This window comes from Enhydra lutris, unplaced genomic scaffold (assembly GCF_002288905.1).
Source record: "Enhydra lutris kenyoni isolate GAN:26980312 unplaced genomic scaffold, ASM228890v2 scaffoldscaffold27, whole genome shotgun sequence".
Lineage (NCBI taxonomy): Eukaryota > Metazoa > Chordata > Mammalia > Carnivora > Mustelidae > Enhydra > Enhydra lutris.
In genome coordinates this window covers 4,233,972-4,257,283 of record NW_019154111.1, presented here as the reverse complement: position 1 = coordinate 4,257,283, position 23,312 = coordinate 4,233,972, and the positions used below count along the sequence as shown (strand labels likewise).

General features: G+C 49.3%; 1 protein-coding gene across 1 annotated transcript in view; it reads left to right on the top strand.

The window, feature by feature from the left end:
- LOC111151949 (thromboxane A synthase 1) overlaps positions 1-23,312 on the top strand; it is a 164,657-nt gene that overhangs the window by 117,620 nt on the left and 23,725 nt on the right. Inside the window, exon 10 of the mRNA XM_022510192.1 lies at positions 2,077-2,391. Within this exon, the coding sequence (XP_022365900.1) occupies positions 2,077-2,391 (315 nt within the window). The remainder of the gene's footprint in view (positions 1-2,076; positions 2,392-23,312) is intronic.

Below are 23,312 nucleotides of genomic sequence, written 5' to 3'. Positions count from 1 at the left end.
CCGTGATGCAGTGTGAATTAAAGAAACCCATCTACGCTAATGCTCTTCTCCAGCGTGCGGGCCCCAGAGAGCAGCCCTTTCCGCTGACCTTCGGAGCTGGAGGGGAAGACGGATTTCTACCCCCCCCCCCCATGGCCCTCTAGCAGCCTGTCTGGGCAGGGAGAGGAAAGGGGGCCAGCCGCAGCTCCACCACTGGAAAAAGCCACCGGAGCTCTCCCGCCCACCACCGGGGTCCCCACCCTGCCCTCCAGCAAAGTCACAGGTGAGCCTTGGGGACTACTGCTTGGTGCCCTGAGGAGTTTAACCCTCCCCAGCTGTCAGTCCTGCCAATTCTCATCCGGGAGCCGAAGCAATGGAAGATTCTTAGCTCCCCTATGGGCCATCATCCCCTGCCCAGTCCCGACTCTGCCCCACGGGACCAGCGTGGGCAGCGGGGCCCCAAGAGCCACCCAGATGTCGGCCAAACATCAGGAGGGAGTCTGGGGAGAGCCAGCCCTTGACGATGCCACCCAGAAATCAGAATGACCAGGGCCCGGGGTGGCAAGCGGCAGCCAACGATGGTTCGTTCACCTGAGCAGGCAGGCAAGACACTCAGGCCTTCGCCCCGGAAACGCAACGTCCTTGAGGCCCCGCATCTTAGCTGGGAGGCCTGCTGGAATCTTGAGAGGCAGACGCCTTGCAAGGTCACAAAAGCGGGGAAGCAAGCAAGCTGCAAAGGCCCGGTGCTCCAAGGTTCCCGCCCCAGATCCAGTGCACTTGTAAGCAAAGCCAACAGGGTCTTTCTCAAATGCATTTTACTGCATCGCAGTGTTCTTGCGGGATTATTTATACAGACCTAACACATGCTCAGCACCACACCCGCCCTGGGGTAGGGGGGTGGCCACAGGGTCCTGCCCTGGACATGTTTATACTCTTACGGAGGAAAAAAAAGCAACAAGACGGGAAGTAACTACAACCTCACGAGAGGGAATTAAGTGCTGACGTGTGGGGCACAGATTATTCATGCGACAGAAATTCAGAAGCCAATGAATGAGCAAACGCAGCACCAAGTCAAGTACTTTGAAATTACAGTATGTTCCTGCCAGTGGTTCAGACGCCCTCCTTTCGCCGCTTTAGCCCCATAAACTTTGGAAAAGAGGAACATACTGGCTGTCACTCATCACGTTAACGGGCTTTTCGAAGAAGGGAAATGCCAGGGATACACTTCGTCCATACGGAAGGAACATGTAAACGCTTGTATAGTGACAGTTAGTGGCTGTGAAAGACAAAGGGTATCTGTGCTGGTAAGGAAAGGAGGGGAAGACAGTAAGAAAGCTCTAAATACTTAAATGGGGGAGAGGTTCCCCGGGGGCAAAAGGGACCCAAGGATGAGACAAGCATCCTCAAGGCTAGTTCCCTCCCGTCCCCAGCTCTGTCACCTTCCTACTGTGTGAGGAAAATGTATGGCCACCCCCATGAGTCCTGAACGGTACATAAGGGAACAAGGGAGCCTGTGCTTTGGTTTAAATCTGCATGATGTTTTCTTTGTTTTATTGTTGGAAAACCAACCAGCCAACCAACAGTTCAAACATGTATAAAGTAAAAAAAATCGAAGCTTCCCCCCATCCTCCCCGCCCCGGTTTTCCCTACCTCCTCCAGCTCCCTGTGAGCGACTGGGTATGGATGTTGCTAAATATTTTCTATGCATGAACAAATACGTGTAACTGTATATACTGTACACATACCGTCTTTACAGAAATGAGATTCCACTGTGCGTACTGTTCTGCGACGTGCTCTATTTTTTCCTTCCCAAAACGGCTTAACGCGCTTCCCAGTCAGCCCAGTTAGAACGGCCTCACCCTTCTTCAGTGGCATCACCACCGTCTGCGGCTTGCTGCACCCCAGTCTGAGACCCAGAGTGTATGGGAGGGATAGTCGGGGCCTCCAGGTTCTCGCCATTTCCGAGAACCCCACAGTGAGGCTGCTGGTTCCCATCAAGCTCGAGCTCGTTAGAAAAGCTACACCTGCGGGTCCAAGAAATCTCACTCATGTGAGTCTCGGAGGCCAGAATGCGCATTTTCTCCTTTTGTCCCGTAGAGGCGGAGAGACTTCCTCCAACTGATCCTGGATGCCCGACATTCTGCCCCCTCTGTGGGGCTGGACAGCTTTGATATGGTCAGACAAGTGTTCTCCTCCACCCACTGCGCCGCGGGTGCCCCCCAGCCACACCAGCCCGGCCGCCTGTCCAAGCCACTGACTGTGGATGAGGTCGTGGGCCAGGCCTTCATCTTCCTCATCGCTGGCTACGAGATCGTCACCAACACGCTTTCTTTTGCCACCTACCTCCTGGCCACCAACCCTGACTGCCAAGAGAAGCTTCTGACGGAGGTGGACAGCTTTAATGAGAAATATGTGAGTACAGTCAGTCGTGCGAAATCCGCAGGACACGTGATTTTGTGTTGGTAGACGTGAAACTTAATGTTATCGATAACTTCCTTGCAAAAACCACATTCTACGTTTTTAAGATGAAATTGGGTTGTTGACCCTGTTCTCCACCTCTCTGGGTTAGCGAGTAAAAGGAAGTGCTTTGAATAACAGGAAAAAAAAAGAAAAAAGAATGAAAAGAAGGTGTCTCGGGCATATACCTTCAGTATCTAGGGCGGTCCATGAAACCAGGCCCGGCTTGGGAGGCGCAAAGTCTGAGCCATGAGTGAGGGTCACAGGGCAGGGACTGGAACGAGGTGTGGTTTCTCAGTGCTCCGGCTGTGGGGTCAGCACTCTCCCTGGGGCACAGGGGTGAGGCAGGAAAGGGAACGGACGGAGTCCTAACTCGCAGGAGCCGACAGAAGGATGGGCCAAGCCAAAGCAGGAATGAGGAGGAAGGCCGTAAATGGAGTGAGGTGAGATGGGGCTGGCCAGTCCCGAGTCCAGATTCTGTATACTCCTTCTAAATGGGCCTCCTCTTTGGGGAATTTGAAGCAAACTTTCAAGGGTGCTGAGCGAGGCAAGTTTATGACCTCATATTTTTCTGGATGCTTTCTGGATATGTATTGCTTTGACTTACAAGTTGTTAAAATTGTTAAAATCTGAGCTTTTAAAGGGAAGACCACCCTAAGAGACTTTTTCTATTCCATTCTGATATAATCATGACAGTCACAGTTTGGGGGAGGTGGCCAGTTCTTAGAATCCTTAGAAACTTTTGTTACATATTAAGCTGAAAACTGCTTTCCAGAAAATTCCACGTCTTCATCCCACTGGGGAAGTAGATGCAAGGTCAGCATTTTTCAAATATTTGAAAACGTCATGAACTGTGTTCCCAATTGCCTCAACTCTGGGCTCATCACGAGCTTACAGTCCCCTTCACGTGCCACAGTTGTGACATCTGCCAAACCAGGTCTCCCCCATCCACTGCGTAGACAATTGATTTTTTTTTCCAGCCTAGACGCAAGAGTTTATATTTATCCTTATTATTGCTCGAGTCAGTCAAAATAATTTTGAATCTTGCTTCTGCCATCTGTCATATGAGCAATTCTTCCAGCCCGGTGTCATCTGAGACTTGCTAAGCGCGCCTCCTCTTCCATCCAAGTCATTGATTAACACGTTGAACAGGACGGGGCTTCCCTCCAGGTTGACATCGACCCATTAATCAATATTCTTTGGGCATGGAGTCTCCGCAAGTCATGCATGCAAATAACCCTACTACCTACTCCCACCACCCGTCTTACCCTGTTTCATGGGTACTTGTGGTATCTGTCTGTCTCTGTCTGTCTGTCTGAGGGACCTGATGATGGAGGTACCTTACTGCAAGAGGACTAAGGGGAGCTGACGGGCATACCTATTAGAATACATTTAATGACACATAACAAAACTCAACCCAAACTGATTTAAGGGGAGGAGTACTTATTAGTACAGATCACTGAGCAGCCCAGGAACAGATGTGGCTTCAGGTAAATCTTTACCCAGGTCAAATATGTGCTCGGGTCCCAGTGTCTTCTTGGCTGTGCATCCTTAGTCGTGGCCCCATTCTTGTGTGCTTTCCTCTCGAAGTCCAGGCAGCCTGCCAAGAATGTCTAGGACTACAGCAGGCTTCCTTGCTCATTACTGAGAGAGAAAAGAAGTGGTGGCCCCAAATTCTCAGCCAGAGTCACCAGGTTCACTCTGGTCGGGATGCTTAGGTCACTGCCCACTCTGGAACCAACTATTGTGGCCCTGGGAATGGGGACGTAGAAGGGCTTAAGCTGGTCAGTCCCACCCCTGGAGTGGATCAGACCCATGTCATAGGACTAAGAACTCGGGACAGCACATGCCAGAGGGCGTTCTGGCTGTTCTCCCACTAAGGCAGTAAAGGCAGTAGAGGGAATCCGCCCCTTGGTCTCAAACAAACTGGAACGCAGGTCGAACTAAAGACTTGTAAGCACTTAGAGAGTGGTCGGCCGTGTGGGAGACATGGTGGTGGGTGGAAGGGGGACAAGAGCTCTAGGAATGAGAAGTCATGATCCTCGCCTTCAGGAAATTTAATCACCAATTGAAAAAAAAAATGTCTATGAAAACAATACCTCCCTCCCAAATGACACCATCCAGGGCAACAGAAGGCAGCAAATAATCAGGTCAAGAATGTGTGGTGTTATCTAGAGAGCTGTGGGGCTCCAGGAGTCCGTCCCACCAGCTACATCATAATTGTATCTGGTTATGTTCCTCTACCACGAGGACACAGGGGGAGTTTCCACTGGCTTCCATTCAGAGGCCCTCACTCACACACCCCTTACCTCTGACATAGCCTTAACTGACCATGACCTCAGTGAGGGTGATACTGTGTCACCGAACCCTGGCCTCTTTCCAATCCCCCCCAGCCCCGGGAGAACCACTTCCCCTGCGGCTATGCGGAATGTCACCAGGCACCGAGAACCCATGGGAAAATAAACAGATTCTGGCAGGTAAAGTTTCTCAAACTTTCATGTACGGACAAGCATCCGGGAAGAGGGTTTAAAATGCAGATTCTAGGGGCGCCTGGGTGGCTCAGTGGATTAAGCCGCTGCCTTCGGCTCAGGTCATGATCTCAGGGTCCTGGGATCGAGCCCCACATCGGGCTCTCTGCTCGGCAGGGAGCCTGCTTCCCCTTCTCTCTCTGCCTGCCTCTGCCTACTTGTGATATGTCAAATAAATAAAATCTTTTAAAAAATAAAAATAATAAAAAATAAAAATAAAATAAAATAAAATGCAGATTCTAGGATACTTTGTTCATAGGTTCTTAGTCTGTAAATCTGGACCAGGGCCTAGGAACCTGCATTTTAAATAAACCTACCAGATGATTTTGATACAGGTGGTCCCTGGTTCCACTCTGAGAAGTCAGCCCTAGATTCTCAGGGTCCAGACTCCTCTTCTCAGAAGAAACAGGGTCCAAGCCCTGCCCTAGCCAAGAAAGCACCCCCTTCCCACCCACCAAGCCAGGTCATTTTCTTTCTCTGGGTCATAGTTAGGACTGTCTCTGAGAAACGGGACTACATAGACGTCTTTTTAAAAAAAACTTGTCTCGGCAGTCACAATTGTTTTAATAGTTAAGTGTTGCACATGGTACCCACTCAATGAGTATTTGTAGGTTCATTCTTTCTTTTTTTCTTTCTTTCTTTACTATAATCAGAGTTCTGTTAATACGGGCCATCTGTCAGGACATGGAAATGCAGATTAGATGTTCACACATTCGATATTTTTCTGAAAATCTGCATGTACAGTATGACTTGTTATAATTTTCCTGTTGTTTTTCATGCAACAAATATTTCTTGAGTGCCAGTTAATGCCAGACTCGGGCTCCGGCCCCTACATGCAAGGATGCTCTGACCTAGCTCTTCCACGATGCCCCTGGAAAGGCCCACACACTCCATTCAATGGTTTCCCTTGTATTGGTCAGTGAGATCACTGGATTTCAGCTCCAGGGTTTCTCTCCTCTGAGCCATATCCTTTATTAGCAATGCCCTACGAGAATCCAATGAAAGCTATGTCCCTCTCCCCAAGAATAAGAGTGTGTATATGCACTGTATCCATCAGGATTCTTTCTGTTGATGGTGATAAAAAATTAAACTCAGATTAGGTAGGGCATTTATTGGCCCACATAACAGAAAACTCTAGAGAAGAGATCTACCTTCAGGTATGGCTTGATACAGGGGCTCAAACTCTATCACTGGAATCCAGGTTGTTCTCTCTCCCTACCTTTCAGCTTCATTCACTCTGGGCATACTCCATTCTCAGATAGGACCTGCCCTAATGGTCTCCAGACAGATGTGGAACCAGTATGTTAGACAGCCTGAACTAAGTGAAGTACAAACATGCAGATTTTCGTGTTTTCTCCAAGTATTTCTGCTAAATGTGTGCTGATCAATCTCCTCTTCCCTTCCTTGATGATACCTCCAATAGATCGCAAGGATTTCTGGTCAGTGTTAGGATTTAAAAAGTCCAGATTAGTCTGGCCCAGTTTAAAACTTCAGTCTCAGCTCCAAATTAATGTCCTTCTTTCTCCTTAGCTCGGGCTGACCTGTGGCCCAGGGAAGCTGCCGTGGGGAGGGCCAATGGTCGGTTTTCTCACCCTCCTCCCTATCCTTGCCCTGCCCCTCCTGGGCCCCCTTCTCCTCTCAGGATTGGGGTCTCCTCATAGATCCCCCATTTGTACCGGAGGCGTCTCTCAGTACCTCCCCTGCGGCGGCCTCTGGCATGGGGCCCTGCAAGAGTTGTTCAGGGCGCTCCCGGGACCTGCCCACTACACGGTTCCCTGACAGGGTAGGGCTGCCTGCTCCCACCTCACGCCTCTGGGTGCTGGGAACTCCTGGCAGCCAGCATCCCTCTTGAGCAGGATGCTGGCAAGATGGCTCGTTCTGAGCTTCCCTGCCTTCCACAGCATCCCCGTGGCCCACGGGAGACACACACTTTGGCCGCACCAACAGTGGCTGCTCCCTCTGCTCTCTCCCTCTGCCCTGACATCTCTCTCCCCAGTTACTTTTCCTCTGCTCAGATAGGTTGGGGTGGGGGGGGGTGGGGGAATGAGCAGTTATGCTGCATCAGCCGGTGAATGAACTGGAGAATGGAATGCCAGGCTCGGCCAGTGGCCCCCAGGCTCGATGGGTGTCCTATCCCAGACCCCATCCCTTGGCTTGGGCCCAGGGAGCACTCTTCTCTAAGCTGATGACTCCTGGCTCTGACAAGTGTTCCTTAAAGCCCTCTAAGCTTTCCATAAGCCGGTGGGGGTGGGGGCGAGGGGGTAGCGCAGAGCTGGTTCAGGTCCAGCCGGAAGCAGTGAGCGTCCCCTCTTCCAAGTCTCAGCGGAAGTCTCCCGCATCTCACTGACAGCGACTGGGCCACGTGCCCACCCCTCAACCAATCACGGGACGGAGGGGATTAGGACGCTCTGACTGGTGTAGACCTGGGTCCCCTGTCCCATCCCTGGATCTGGGGACTGGGGGCGGCCTCATCCAACCACTCAGACCTCAGATGGGGGAGCGGTGGATCCCCGAACCCCTTTTCTTGGACATGGGGAGAATGGCTGCGGGTGCAGGAACTTGGCCTGGTCAAGTACACAGACTCGGCGGTCCACAGGTTAGAGGCTCCCACTTGGAAATCTCTTGTTATACAAGCACACACTCCTTTCCGCTGAACTTCCAGAGTCACGTCTGTAAGTCCAAGAGCACTTGGCGCTGCACGCTCTCTCGAGCTTTGGAATCACGTATCCCGCCTGTTCCTTACTTCTTACAAGCGGTGTGGCCACTTCCTATCAAGGGTCCTGTGGTTTCCATGGAGCTAGTCAATGCTTCCCCAGCGGTGAGGAGGAAGTCCTGGCTGGCGACTGGTCTCACTGCTTCCTTTGCCAGTCGCACCGTGAGCTCATCCGTGGTGAGCATCCACGAAGCAGGCACTGGGCTCTTAGCAGAACTAAGCTTCTGGCTGGCATAAGGATTCTGGAAGGTCTTCCCTCAGCAGTGAAGGTGATCTTGGCCCACCTTTCACAGCTCACACGTTCTGTGCAATAATACTCCATTTCCCACCACCTGTTCTGACCCAAGTGGCCTTAATGTCTTTCTCCTTTCGGGGTTCGGATTTCTGTTTCCATTTATAATGTGGCTATAACCCACTTTATAACTCATGCCTCTAGGTTGCTTCGTTCCAGGGACACATGTGTTTGCTTCCAAATCATCTGGCTTTGGAATTCGGTTTGGCTTCCCTGCCTCTCATTCCACCACCAAAGTCCAGCTTCAACCTTGCTCTCTCAAGTCACACAATCTCTTGGAAAACTCTCTCTCTGCCCCCGTGACTCCTTCGTCATATTGAAGGGGAGGTCCCTTCACTAAACTCAGGCACTGAGGAGCAGGGAGAGGCCTGTACCACTCGTAAAACTGAGAAAGCGCACCAATTACTTAATAAGGCCTTTGTAATGTAGATGCTTCATTGTGTTCTCCAATATCTAATTTTGAAAAGGATGGGAGGAAAAAAATAAAAACCCAGCTTCTTTCCATATAAATTGTTTTTGCTATAGCGTTAGCACTTTATGTGGAAATTATTGACTTTTGATCTGGCCAAACTATTCTCTTTTCTTCTCTTTGGTGCTGGACTGTGCCAGCCGGAATTTATGACCCATTTTCCTTCTGTTTAATTGTTGTTATAAATCTGCTGTGCAGAACCCAGTTGTAAATTTATCACAAATTGGGCTGGATTGATATACAGCCTCTCTTTAGGATAATTTGAACACAGTTATGCCTTAGAAGGAAGGCCAAATTCTTAAAACTTCTCTTGAAGAGCTGCTTTGTAACCATTGTAAATATCTAATTAAAATACAACTTACTCTTTCTTTTTCTCTGAAGGATAAAAGCTTTCCATGCTGGGTATTTCAGCTGATTAGCTCATGCTGCTAATGTGAGCAAGGTTGGGGATTTATTCCTTGAAACAGCCAGAGGATCTCAAAGGAAAGAAGCATATTTTGTGGCCACGCACACACACACACAAAGCCATTTTGCCCCCAACCAGCTGTTTCATAAATAATATACATCCTTTGTCACAGGAGGAGGGTTGGGTGAAAATATGTGAGTAGCTTAACACAAATTCAACCTCACTATGGAGAAGAAAAAAAATGTCTCCCAGTTTGGATCCTACCCAGGGTGAAATTCAGGGTCATCTTCACACAGGGAGTAGGGCAGGGTTGACTTTAAGATTCAAGTGACAAACTCGAAATGGGTTTACCCACATCGGGCAGGCTTCTGTCCCCTCTGCCTTGGTCCTGATGTCCGACACTTTAGGAAGAATAAACTTAGGTGTCCTGCATCACCTCCCTGCCCCCCCGCCACATGGGGCTTCGTGTTGCGTCTGAGCCCTTCCCTGCAGATCCCATGGCAACCCAACAGAGCACAAAGCTGAGAGGTACACGGGAAAGAGGCAGGAACTCAGGACAGCCTACAGCCCTGAAGTCGAAGGAGAATCCAAAGACCAGAGCAGGGACCAGCACACTGTGAGCCTCCAGGTTCCAGAGCCTACGTCCTGCACCTGCCCATGATGGAGGCGGCAAGTCCTTATTCCTCTGGAGAAAGCACGGATACTCCCCCATAATTTACCTTTTGTTAAGAAGTGAAAATAGTTTCACAAGCCTTCCAAAAGAGAATGATGCCACTCTCGCTTTACTGAGTGCGAGAGAAAGTGGCGTGGGAATCACCCAGTCTGACCGGGGTATATCTTGAGATGAGTGCTGCCACTAATCCTAAAATTAGCTTGCTTCCTTCAACAGCTTTCCCCAGGGTGGGAAGCGAGGGCCAGCGTCTGAGTTGATGTGAAGGCATTTTCCAGGCAGATGCAGAGAGCAACCAGAGCCTTCTCTCGGGAACCAAGGGCAGACTGGAGAGCTGTCCTCGCACCCACCAGTTCCCACCAGGCTGGATCTTTTAGGGAGGCAGTCCCCCTAGACCAAATGGTGAGTTCGTGTATATGGCAGCTCTAGGAGTCCCCGGATGAGAGTCCATGTGGAGGTACTGTGCTCAATGAGAACCTCCCCGATGCTCTTCCCCTGGGGCCTGGAGCAAAATCCATCCTATTTTCACTATAGGCGCAGGAGCTGCCTCGGGGGGAACCTTGGAACGTGTCCAACTTGCCCACTTCCTGTCCTTCGTTCTGGAAGCGTCTGACCTACAGAACGGGCTTCTCTCACCCTCCCCTGGCATCCCTATAGCTAATATTAGAGCAGAGAAGTCTCGGCAGCCTACAAGAGGGGACGCTGTGGGCGTGCACCTAGACCTCCATCCTGGAAGTCATCATTTGTGGCCACTGCCACGAATGGACCAGCTCTGGGGAGGAAAACCGCTCAAGACAACTCAACTCAAGGGTCACAGGCAGACCCATCGCCCTGGATCAGGTGGCAGGCCCAGTATTTAACTGCCCACAGGACAGTCAGGTACACACGATGACCTCTGTCATCTGGGTCACCTGCCCACGTTTGCCCTGGGGACACCTGCAGGAAGGCAGGGACCCTGTGTGTTGCGCCTGAGTGCTGCTCAGTGTCAAGACCTTCCTGGGCCCCCACCCAGGGCTCCAAACACCTCCCCACTGCCTGGAGGTGCCCCCAGCCCATGCCCACACACCCACCAAGGAACTTCACCCGCCCTGACTTTGAGCCACTCCCCTGGGCCTCAGCAGTAACCACTGATTCCCCAGGCCGCGCGCCATCCAGAACCCCATGAAGCTCTGTTGCCCCTTCCTGTCTTTTCTCCCCTTGTTGTCAGGCCCCTTTTCCATCTCCTCTCCTCCCGCTCTACAAAGTTTGCAACACTAGTTAGTCTCCTCGCCCTTGTCCTTGTCCTGGCTCCAGTTCCCAGGTCAGGGAAACACAGAGCTTCCCTGCCTCACCTCCTGACCCACTGCCCCCATGGGAGCCGCTGGCCACCCCCGAAGCCTGTAATTTTGCACAGTGATAGCCCAAATGAGGGCAGTGGGGGTGAGCCAGTGCGAGGCAGGTGGGAAGAGCAGAAAGGACTTGCAAATGTTTTTCTTACGCTGCCCAGCTTAGCACTTCGGCACTTTGAGTTTCTAGCTAATAATACTCCGAACCCCCGCCCCGCAGCCCCCACCCCCGAGTCCCCGCAGAGCAATCCTGTCTCGGCAGAAGGAGAGGCGACCTGCAAAGGAGAGGCTCCTCAGGGAACAGGCCACACCAATCAGCATATATTTGGTGCCTTTCATGTGGCAACTCCGAGTATTTTATATTCAGTATCTGGGCCTCTGGAGGGGCCAAGCTTTGCTAAGCAAATAAGCTGGTGGGGCCGGCGCACATCAATCCAGAAAAGCAAGAATTAAAAATAAACTTGGGAAAGCGGACTCCACAGGTGAGGTTGGGCGTTCTGTGGGGTCCTCTTGGCGCTGAGTGAGAGTCTCAACTGAGTGGCTCGTTTATTTAACTATTGCTCGCATTATGGGCTCTTAAAACATCAAAGGGATGGGTTGTATTCCCAACAATTAGCTTTTGGAATAAAAGCATGAACACAGGCACTTTTTTTCCCACTTCACTGGACTCTCTTGACCAAAGCCACTTTGACCCCCAAGAAGCGGGAACCTCAGAATGGTATTCTCGGGTGCAAACTTAAAAGAGTCTGGCTCCTTTCCCCATGTGCCCATCACTAGGCTTAAAACCTCACCATTTGGAGGTCCTTCCTATGTTCCAACACAGTAGCCATTATTAAAATGCCCCTTCCTCTTGGAAAGAGGAATTATAATCAAGTCCCTATGAGACTAGGCGCCCCAGGAGAGCGAGGACTTGTTTGCTTGGCACACTGGTACCTTCCAGAGCCACCAACAGTGCCTGGAACACAGCAGGCTCGCGACAGATGGGCGCAGGACGAATGAATGAACCAACGAATGTCACACCATTCACACCTTCTTTTCTAAGTGCAGATGAACTGAAAGCAAATTTAATTTGGGGAAGTGCAGGGAGGTACATGGGAGATAACATGGCTATTTCACCCTAGAAGGGAGGACAGAGATGGGAGTCAGAGAGACAAGGCCACGGCCAAGGGAGACACAGACAGATGGAGGCAGCATGCGGCCATGTACAGTCCTGTCTTTGTGTTCCCGCAGGGCTCCCATGGAACCTGGAACAGAGGGAGCCTGAGCTCTTAGCCTCCAAGGGGATCTTAAGAGCCATCTAGGGCATCCTGCCGCCCAGGACAGATAGCCAAGACACATTCATGCCACTCTGCTTGAATGCTCCCAGGCACAAGGAACTTACTACCTTATCCTTATATCGAGTTGAAACCTGCCTTGGTTCCTTGCCCACCCACTTGCCTAGTTGTGCTTTCTCAGTTCATGGCCTTTGTCTACTAGAGTCAGCAAATAGGCCGCTTCCGCCTGTGGGCTACTTCCACACTTGCCAGTATCCAGTGCCTGGGCATCCCACAGACGAAGAGATGTGGGAAACTGGGGAATCAGTGTAGAACAGGGACCTTTCTAAACTCTTTGCTTGTGGCCCAGACATTCAGTTTACTCTGTTTTCTGGTAATGTCTGTGTTGCCTCGGGACTGTAAGCAGCATTACATTTTATTTTGGGCGTTTTGCGTGTGTTGCATTTGGTTTTTGGTTTTGGGGTGGTTTTTTTTTTTTTAGCATTTTTATTTTACAGTTGAATACGGGATGTGTGAAGACAGCAACCACACGAGCCCGACAGCCCAAACACATGAATATTCCAGATCAGAAGGGATGCTTGACTCCCCTAGGAATTGCGATGGGTAGGGTTTATAAAGTTAAGCGCTTAGAATTCTGTCTTTAAAATTTAAATATTTAGATTGGGTCTCTAGGACGCAAAAGGCAATGCCTGTTTCTCACTCGCTTAATTTGATTTTTTTTTTCTTTTTCATGGCACAAGTTGTTTTTCAAAGCCTCGTTGCTTGAACGTTCCCCGTAGGAGGAATGTAATTAAAGTGCACTGGCCTCCCCCTGCTGGGACCGAACCGGGGCCAGAGCTGTAGGAAGCACAAAACAGACACCCGGCGAAAAGAATCCTTATTATAAAGATGAGAAGGGAACCAACTTCCCTCTGGTTATGAACAAGCAGCTTTAGAAAGCCACCCACACTCTTTCTGCAATGGGCTTAGTCTCCAAGACATTTGAATTAGTCATTTCAGACTGGAAGGCAGAGGATAAACTCCTCACCTCCTTAGCTGTAGGCAAGAACTCAACTCATTGAGAAGCTTGTCCAAGCGGTTGAGGAGGAGGGAGCTCCAGAGGGAGGATATTTCGTGGAAAAGCACAAACTTTTTCATGAAAATGGCATAACTAGTATCCTGGCCTCCTCAATCACTATTTTGGGGGTCCCGCTCCTAGAAGGCAATTCTCACCCCTCAGAGGCGACAGGTGCCCCCTCTTGCTGGTTCACCTGCTTGGTTGCAGAGTCCAGAAGCTCCCACAGTGGGGGGTTGGGGGGGCTCCCCATCACATTCAGACTTTTCTCTGACCAAGGAGCACTGCCACCCAAAAGAGGAGACCCCAAGACCTGGGCACCAGCGGCGCACACGGAGGCACCGAGCTGCCACTCCTTGTCAATGTGACATGGGGGACTGGCACAATAATGTCTGTTCCTCAGTCTTCCTGTCTGTAAAGTGGGGATAACAACAGTACGTAGCTTGTAAGGTTGTCCCGAGGATTAAGTGAATGAACCCAGGTATGATTCTGGGCACAGGGCCTTCGTACAGACACATTCTACTATCATTTCCCTTTCTGTGCCTCAGTTTCATTATCTGTGAAAGGAAGGGACCAAACCAGACTTCTTTGCGGGCAGTAATGATACTGTTGATGACTGAATGTTTATATGCCGTACAGAACTTGACTGCCACCGCTTAATGGAGCAGAACTCCACCATCTCCATTTAATGGGTGGGGAAATGGACTGGGTCAGGGAGGGCTCTCCAGGGGAGTGGAACCAGTTGGGGAAGAGGAGAGACAGAGAACAGAGAGAAAGGTCTTAAGGAAAGGACTCATTTGACTGTGGGGGCTGGCAAGTCCAAAATGTACAGGGCAGGCCAGCAGTCTGGAAACTCAGTCTGGATTCGATGCTGCAATCTTGAGATAGAATTGATGCGTCTCCAGGAGACCTAGTTTGTGCTCTCAAAGCCTTTAACTGATCGGCTGAGGCTCATTCACATCATCAAAGGTAATCTTGACTCAAGTCAACTGATTGTACATGTCAGCCGCGTCTACAAAAAATCTTCAGAGCCACACTGAGATTCGTGTCTGGTTAAATGTGGGTACTGTGGCCTGACCAACTTGGCATGAAAGACTCACCATCACAGAAGCAGCTAGAAGGTGACTTTGCAAGGGTTACACATGAGGAAGAGGCCTGGTTTGGATTGGAACTCGCATCTCCCAACAACTTAGTCTCCATGCTCAGCACTGTCTCGTGTTCAGTGACAATGAAGCAGTTGCTCAATCCTGGGGTGTCCTGCCTGAGGGCATGTGTCCCCTATGGCTCTAGCACTTCTAGAAAGGGGGACTTCTGGGCCGTCTCTTGGGTTGGAGGTCTGTACCACACTTCCATGGCGCGGAGAAGATATCGCTGTCCGAGCAGATGGGGGCACACACCGCCATCAGGCACATTGGTATGCACCGTCTTTGCCTGTCATCCTGGCTCTCTGCCCTAAGGATAAGCTTTCCTGGAAGGCCTTGGGTTTGCGGTGGCTCTCCCCCCTCCTTCTGGGACTTTTTCAAGGCCCATTCTCTGAGTCTATAAACGCTCTTTCTCCATGGCTCACACAGTGCAAGACAGAGAGTATACGGGCAACTTCTTCGCTGACCCGCCTCCCTGGACACCCGCCCCCGCAGCAGGAATATTCCAGAAACAAACATCATATCCTAGAGCTTCTTTCTCCCTCCACAGACACCATTCTTAGAGCTTTTCTCCCATTATTGGTGAGGCTGACCCTGTCTCCTTTATTATAGAAAGTTCTCCAGCCATCCCTGGATCTCTCTTCGGGTTCCGTGGCCCTGGAATTTTCCATTAGTTGCATTTCCTTGAGGTTCACGTTCATTGTGTTCGGTGAAAAGCATGAAATGTGCAACTGAGACATTTGTCTTGCAGCCTAATTACTGACCTGGCCCTCTTCTGCTCTTGACTGTGCCACAGTAGCGAGCTCTGTCCTCCCTCCCCCTGGGTCTCCTTGGACACCAGACCTGATGCTCTCCTGGCTGGGGCCAGCTGGAAACAGCTGCGGAGTGCCATTTTCCTCATCCTGAGGCTGAAGCTGCTGCCTGCCCTCTATCTCAGAAGGACGCTCTTCTGCCTGACTCCTCCCTGATCGGCAGCTGCTCCCTCCTGAGGCCTACAAAGTGCTCCCCAAATTCCCTGAGTCTCTGAATGAAGTAGACTGAGGCCTGGGTTATAAAGCAGATGCTAGGTCTTCTCTAGGAGGAATCAGACTTCAGGCAACTAGAGACCTCCTAACAGTTCCTTCTCCTATGTTCCACGCGGCCACCAGACTAGAGGGCTACATGCAAATCAAAGCCTAAGAGCAGCCAGGGAAATCCCCTGTCCTTGAGAACTTACTAGAAATCACAGATGTCTGAGCCCCACCCCCAGCGATTCGGGTGGGGGGGGCGCATGTGCTGCATGTTGGCATGCAGCAAGGCTGGGCCTTGTGCTTCTTTAAAAGAATGGGGGGGGGCGCCTGGGTGGCTCAGTGGGTTAAAGCCTCTGCCTTCAGCTCAGGTCATGATCCCAGAGTCCTGGGATGGAGCCCCACATCAGGCTCTCTGCTCAGCAGGGAGCCTGCTTTCTCCCCTCTCTCTCTGCCTGCCTCTGCCTACTTGTTATCTCTGTCTGTCAAATAAATAAAAATCTTAAAAAAAAAAAAAAAAGAATGGGGGGCACCTGGGGGGCTCAGTGGGTTAAGCATCTGCCTTCAGCTCAGGTCATGATCTTCAGGTCCTGGGATCGAGCCCCTTGTCAGGCTCCCTGCTCAGTGGGGAGCCTGCTTCTCCCGCTCCCTCTGACCCTTCCCACCACTCATTCTCTCTTTCTCTCTCTCTCTCTCTTTCCCCCTCAAACAAACAACAAATCAATAAATAAAAATCTTTAAAAAATAATAAAATAAAAGTCCCGAGGTGACCCTAACATGCCACCGGGCTGAAGAGCTAGTGCCATATTCCCATGAGGTGCTTCTGCGAACTTGGCTTTGACAGTGACCTTGGGTTGCATAATTAAGGACAGGACTAACTTTATAAATACGCTGCATGATTACTGGATGTGATTTTACTTTTCCCATCCAAGTACTAACCAGGCCCGACCCTGCTTAGCTTCCGAGATCAGACGAGATCGGGCGCGTTCAGGGTGGTATGGCCGTAGACGCCTGATTTTACTTTTCCAAAAGTCACTCCTTTGGTCCCAGGAAGGGACGGGTTTTCTGTGACTGTGCTGCGGTTTAGTTCCAGCCCGGCCAGAGAGCCAAGAAACAAAGGCACCGCTGGCAGGAGCCATGAGAACCTCAGCAGACCTGCCTCTTTGGAGGCAGCTCTTAGAAGTAAGATCCATCCACCCGGAAGATCCCAAGCCTAGAGGTCCTCTTGTGTGTGTCCCACCTACAAGGGCTGGGAGGGGCTGTTTTTCCTGCCTTCCGGACAAGACGAGCGAGGCCTAACGAAGTTCCTAGGCCACAGGTTATCTCAGAATATAGGGAATGTGCTTCTGGCTGACCAGGGCCTGCCTCTCTCCTTCTCTCTCTCTTATCCTCTTGCCTTTCTCTTAAAAGCTCATTTAATGATTCCCCAGTCTGGGTGCCAATCAGTGATTTGTAGGCCAGAAAGCTGCAAATGATGTGGTCACCACCATCATCATTGTAACAGTAAACATTTATGGAGCACCATAATTATTCATAATCATTTCATGTGTTAAATAAATCTGACCTAACTCTGTAAAGAAATGGGCCCTACGAACCAAGATTATTACGTAAATTAGAAATCACCTAGAAACAGCAAAGGCAAGTGTCTTGGGCTCCATGACATGCGTCCCATCTGGTAGTTTTGTTTCTGGACTTGAGTCCCTGTGAGTCACTCACACTATTTCAGGGGCTTCTGTCTTCCTTAACTCAGTCTTGAACCTGCAGACAGGTGTAATTCTCAGCTTTGTATGTGAGCTACGTTAAAGGTCTGCTTCAGAAACACCCTGTTTCGGATTTGTTTTTACCAAGGAGTGATTCTTTGGGATCAAGTATTCAATATCAAATCATATTGATAATAATCATGATGGATAAGAAGACGACGAATTACTATTTGTTGAGCACATGTTCTGGGCCTGGTCCCGGGCCAAGCCAGTCTAACAACCAATTCAATATGTCTACATGGAGAAAATATTTCCTTCAAGATTAGGAAATTGAAACTGGGAGATTAAGTGAATGGCTCAAGGTAGAAACAGAGCCTAGATGTGAACTCAGACCCTCTAGCTCTCTATTCCTTGGTGCGGTCTTGGGAACGACCAGTAGGTCTGTAGTAGGTTCTTCTAAAAGAGCAGATGCTTGTCCAAAGTGGGCAAGCACACATTTGGACACATTTATGACCATCACGTTCGCCCTGTGATAGCCAGCTCTCTCTCAGGATGTCGGGAGGTTCCCAAAGTATTTCTCTTCCTCTCCTGGGGGGAGGGGGGAGCCTCTCTTTGTCTTCTGCCACCAAGTACCTAAGGTCATTATCAGAATAAATGGCATTTTCCACTTAGATCTTTGGCTTTGAGGAACTAATTGTAATAAATCAAGATCTGTCAGACTTCCCCATAAAAATTAATTAATTTACTTGAACAACCAATAAACAGCTCAAACAACATAAAAATCTATACCAAAAGAAAGAAAAAAACCCTAAGCCAAGAAGTACATGGTTTCTTTTTACTTAACATCTGATAAATTTACATTTTCCTCCTCTGCCCTTGGGCATCTTAAATTAAAATTCTATCGATATTTCCATGTAAAACAACTTTTTTCTATGGAAAATCCACCATATCAGAATCACTCCATTCATTCTGTTTCCTGGGTTTCAGACAGTTTCTCCCCTCGGGAATAATTCATGTGTCAAACTTGTCATTTATCCTCGGATCTGGTAGCATTTTTCTCCCCGTCCCTCAAAATTTAGCTTAAAGCCCACTTAATAAGGTCTGTGGGTATCCTGACAGACACCTTTCTCAGGCTCCATGAGATTTCTGGTGAGACAGGCCATAATCCAGCGAAACAAATCCTGTCCCATTGCTGGCATCTAACAGTGTCCGGTCACATGTCCAGACCTGCTCTTCTTTTCTAAGATGGGAAGAAAGGATGAAAACACCACCCATGCCTCCAAATCCTATTTCCTATATCAAACTTGACAGCCTTTGGAGCTGCAATGCTCTTTCCTTCTGATTAGTGCAATCACTTCTGTATTGTCCATCGGCTTAATTCCTCCCTGCTGGGGCTCCATCTTGAGAGAGTAATTTCCAGAAAGGAGCACCTCCTCCTAGTTGTCCGTGGCTGGCCAGTAGAGACCTACCTCTGCCTTCTCAACTGGGAAAGCCAGTGACCAAGAAAGCAACAAATTCCCCTGCCCCCACCTAGGGATCCGTCTTTCTCAGATATTTTCAGAAAATCAGGAGTCAGCAACCTTAGAAAGAATTCCATATCCTATCCCCTCCCTCCCACTCCTCCTCCACCTCCCCCTTCTCTGTGTCTTTCTCCTTCTCCTTGTGCTTCTCTTAGGCGGATAACACACTTCTCCCTGCTGACTCTAGACAAGCTGGGCGCTTGGCACCCTGAGAGCAGCAACTTCCATCACACCCAAGCACACAGGAGGTGCTCAGTGCTGGATGAAGGAAGGAATGAAGGCTGAAGTCACAAGAAACTTAGAGATCATGCAATCTAATCCCTTTGTTTGACAGATGAAGAAACTGAGGCAAAGGGCTTTAGGAGACCACCGGAGATCACGCTGTCTGGGTGTGGTTTCCTGACGCCAGCCCTAGGCCTACCGGCCTCTCTCCTACGACCAAGTGCAGCCTGGGTGCCTTGGCCCCCACTTTCCATCTTTGGAGCAGCAAGAGTCACGCTGTGGTGGGAGAGCAAGCAAGGTGTAGCGAACCCCACGCCCCTACCCCCGGCAGGACAGTGTCTGCATTTTCTCTTCTGGATGAACAAACTGTACAGACCTCACCTGCCTTCCTCCCAGTCATTCCTGCTGCAAACAGCCTGTCTTCCAAGCTCTGCCTGGCGTTCCTCAAAGATTCCTCAGGGCCGGTTGCTCCCTGTCCTCCTCTAAGCTTCAGCTCTGGGTTGTAATGTGCCCTTAGCGAGACTTGACGTCAAGTCCTCCCACCTTTCCAGAACAGACCCCCACATTTCTTCCACAGACGATGTTCCACAATTTAAAAAAATTTTTATAAAAACTAAAATAATAATAATAGTAATAGTAATAATAATAATTATTATTATTATTATTATGCTGGTGGTATACCAGAAGTCTCCAAGAGGGTGCTGATCATCAGAGAAAAAATTAAGCAAATCAGCCTGGAGATAAGGCATATCTATTATACTCCTGACGTTGAATTAATCAAGTGGTGGACATTTCTCTATGATGCTATGGAAAGGAAACCGCAGAAATTGCTTTCTTCCCTTTGTGTATAATCACCCAGAAATGTGAAGGCAAACAGAGATTAAAAACCAAATCATCTCCCTTCTCACTTGTGCAGTGAGGCTAACCTTCATACCGCACAGTGTTTACTGGTGGGAAATGGCCACCTCCTAGATGAAGGGAGGGAATTTCTTTCCTGCTTTTTCACCGCTGACCTGCATTTCCTCTGAAAGGCATGAAAATGGAGGGAAAGCAGCCCCTGGCCACTCCCTGAGATTTTCCCGAGGATCTAGACAGACCATGAGTAATTCAGGGAGTCCCTCACAAAGACCCCGGCCCTGTGTGTCTGTGGCTACGGCATTCAGGCGAACCCAAGGTAATCAGCGCCACCAAAATGCAACACAAAACTCTTATCAGAAGATGCCATTTTTTTCTAAATGTCATATATACAATTTTTATTGGAGCGTGATGACAGATAGTGAATAACTTAACATAAATTTGCATAATACAATACAGCTGTTAATTTATGATCATATTAAAGCACAAAGTTTTGTAGTTTGGGCACTTAAAGTTGTAATCTTTGGAAACTTTCCCTCCCGTTTGTTCTTTATTTATTACTTACTTAGCTTTGCCAGATAAAATTCAGGTGGCTGGTTAAATTTAAATTTCTGATCAAGCCTGAATCATTTTGTAGTATAAGTATGTCTCATGCAGTATTTGGTACATGCCTATACTAAAATATGATTCATTGTATAGTAGAAATACACAGTCAACCAGAGGCTTCCGTTTTTATTTGAGTAATCTGGCAACTCTATTCTTACTTCATAAACACCTTATCCCCTACCGGCTCTGTGCTCACAGAGGGGAGAGGGAATGTTGTGTAGAGAAGGGTGCTGGCCTCTGGGCCCTTGGTATCTTTATGCAAAGTCAAAGGGATCATCGGATTATAGAGCTACCAGTGCAAAGAGGGAAACTGAGGTAGACAGCATACCTGAGTTTTCCGGGCACCACTGGGAGTGTTACAAAGCTGGTTTTCAAATTTTTGACCACAATGCATCATAAGAAATATATTTTATAAATCAACCCAGTCCAGACACACCTATGTAATTGAAACAAATGTTTTATGAAATAATATGTCTTATGTGTGCGATATACTCCATGTTCTATTCCATTCTATTTCCCTTTTTAAAATGCTGGTCTTAATCCCCTAAATTGAATTCACAGCTCCCTAAGGCATCATAGCCCATATTTTGAAAGACACTGGGTTAGAAGGTTATAGCTCAGGAAAGTGAATGAAGAGATTGTTTTTTTAAGATTTTTATTTATTTATTATTTGACCGAGAGAGATACAGCGAGAGAGGGAACACAAGTGGGGGGAGTGGGAGAGGGAGAAGCAGGCTTCCCACTGAGCAGGGAGCCGCACGCAGGGCTCGATCCCAGGACCCTGGGATCATGACCTGAGCCCAAGGCGGACCCTTAACAACTGAGCCACCCAGGTGCCCCAAGAGATTTTTTAAAAACCCACTACACAAATGAGGAAATATGTCAGATCAGTTAAGAGACTCTCCAAGTCCATTTCACTAATTTGTGGCTAAACTAGGAATAAAACGAGTCCCCCAGCTCTTAAGCCTGTGTTTCTGGTTTCATTCTACTGCACTTTCTAGTGTCTACTTTCTTTTTTTTTTTTTTTTTTTAAAGATTTTATTTATTTATTTGTCAGAGAGAGAGAGGGAGAGCGAGCGAGCACAGGCAGACAGAATGGCAGGCAGAGGCAGAGGGAGAAGCAGGCTCCCTGCCAAGCAAGGAGCCCGATGCGGGACTCGATCCCAGGACGCTGGGATCATGACCTGAGCCGAAGGCAGCTGCTTAACCAACTGAGCCACCCAGCTGTCCCTCTAGTGTCTACTTTCTTGATCTCCAAGTTACAACGCACATGCTGGGAGCCACGCTGTTTTTATTTCACCTAAACGTCTTACTTCTAACCCATTTTGTTATCACTTTGTATTCTTCTAAAATGCCCAAGATTTATATCATTGCTCATCTAATCTGATTATATCATTGCTTTGACATGGCAACATTTAAGCGCCTTCGTCTTGGCACTTACCCTTTGATCTTCAGCATCTTCCTTTCCCTCTGCCCCCAGCCTTGGCTCGCGATGTCGGTGCCTCGGAAGGTCTTTACAGCGCATGCTCCACATACTCCCCGTGGGACAGGCGCTGCCAGAGATGTGAGGAAAACATAAGAATAATAACTGTTATTTGTTACTATTTGTTCTCCCTGATCTATGAAGTTGACAGGGTATCATCTCTTGTAAATATTCCCTTATTGGATTTGAGGCAACATTGGTTCAGAGAGGCTAAGTGTCTTTCTCAGGGTCACACAGCAAATGCAGACGTGAAGAGCCCAAGTGTTTTTGCTCTAGCTCCTATGCTCTGCCATCGGGACAGGGAGGTCTGCTGAGCTGAGGGGGCCCGCAGACAACACAGGGCTCAGAACAGGGAGTCGCAGCCCAGCTCCCCAGGGAGCACACAAAGCAAGATGCTAACAGCAGATCTCCCAGACAGCATTTTGCAGCTCCCATGGCCCTTTCCCCGAGTTATCTTCTTCCACCCTGAAAGGAGCTGGGCTGATGGTGAAGGCTCCGGGTTGGATTTCCTGCCTCAAAGCCAGCTGAACCCCTGAACCAGCTGCATGAGCCTAAACCTCAGTTTCCCTAACTGTTAAAAGGGGCTAATGAGCGTATCTGCTCCCTTCTGCTGGGGTCGATTAAATGCAGTGACAAACAGGAAGCACTGAACAAGGGCCCGGCGCCTGTGCTCTCCACAAGCTGGTTTTTATTCTGCCGTTGTTTCGATTCCTCCATTATCCCATTGTAAAGCTATCGTCCCAGAAGCCTTAGGGAGACACGTATCCCTTCACAGAACTCTGGTTCTTGGTATCCGTGCCCCTCAGCCAGCAGTCCCTCCCCCGCCACTCCAGGGTCTCCTTTCAGCCTGGAACTTTCCCTACCCTCCTGCCCTTCCCACAAAACTCGCTCTTTTCCCATCCCAGTTCCCCAGGACACTCTTTCCCACTAGCAACCAACAAAATAATGGTCGAATTACCAAGACCTGAGGACTTGGAAGGATTTCGGTGATCGCTGGTCGATCCCGAAGTCCCTTTCCAGCTCGAGACCCATCATCCGGCAGTCTCTCCGGGGATGAGGGGCTCAGCTCTTCCACGTTTCACACGCTGGACCAGACCATGAATCCACAAATCCATCTCCCCATGGCTTCCCCATCGCTTCAAACTCTGGGCCCCGCAGAGAACGACCCTTCAAAGTTGGAGACTACACCCCTCTAACTTCTGCAGATTTTCTCCACGTGGCAGAGGTTCGAGTCCCCCAGCCCTCCGAGTCCTCCTCCGGTCTGTGTCCCTCCAGGGGATGACACAGCCAGAGTGGCGGCTGGGCCGGGGTGTGGGCGGACGAGAACGCCGTGGTGGCTTCTGTGATAGTGGTTTCCAGTGACCAGGTGGCCCCGTTAATAACCCGTTCTCTGGTAATCATCCCTGAATGTGTCAAAATAGAGCTCAGTTATAGCAACCCTGTAGAATAATAAGTCCTACAAGTTTCAGATACACTAGATAAGGTACTTCTTTTCTCTGTGCTCCAAAAAAAATGAACTCCTTCAAGCATTCCGAAGCGTGGTGAACAACGTCCTATTTACCCTCTTCGAATCCTTCCTTCTGAACACTTGGCTCCGCGGTGGCTTTGTG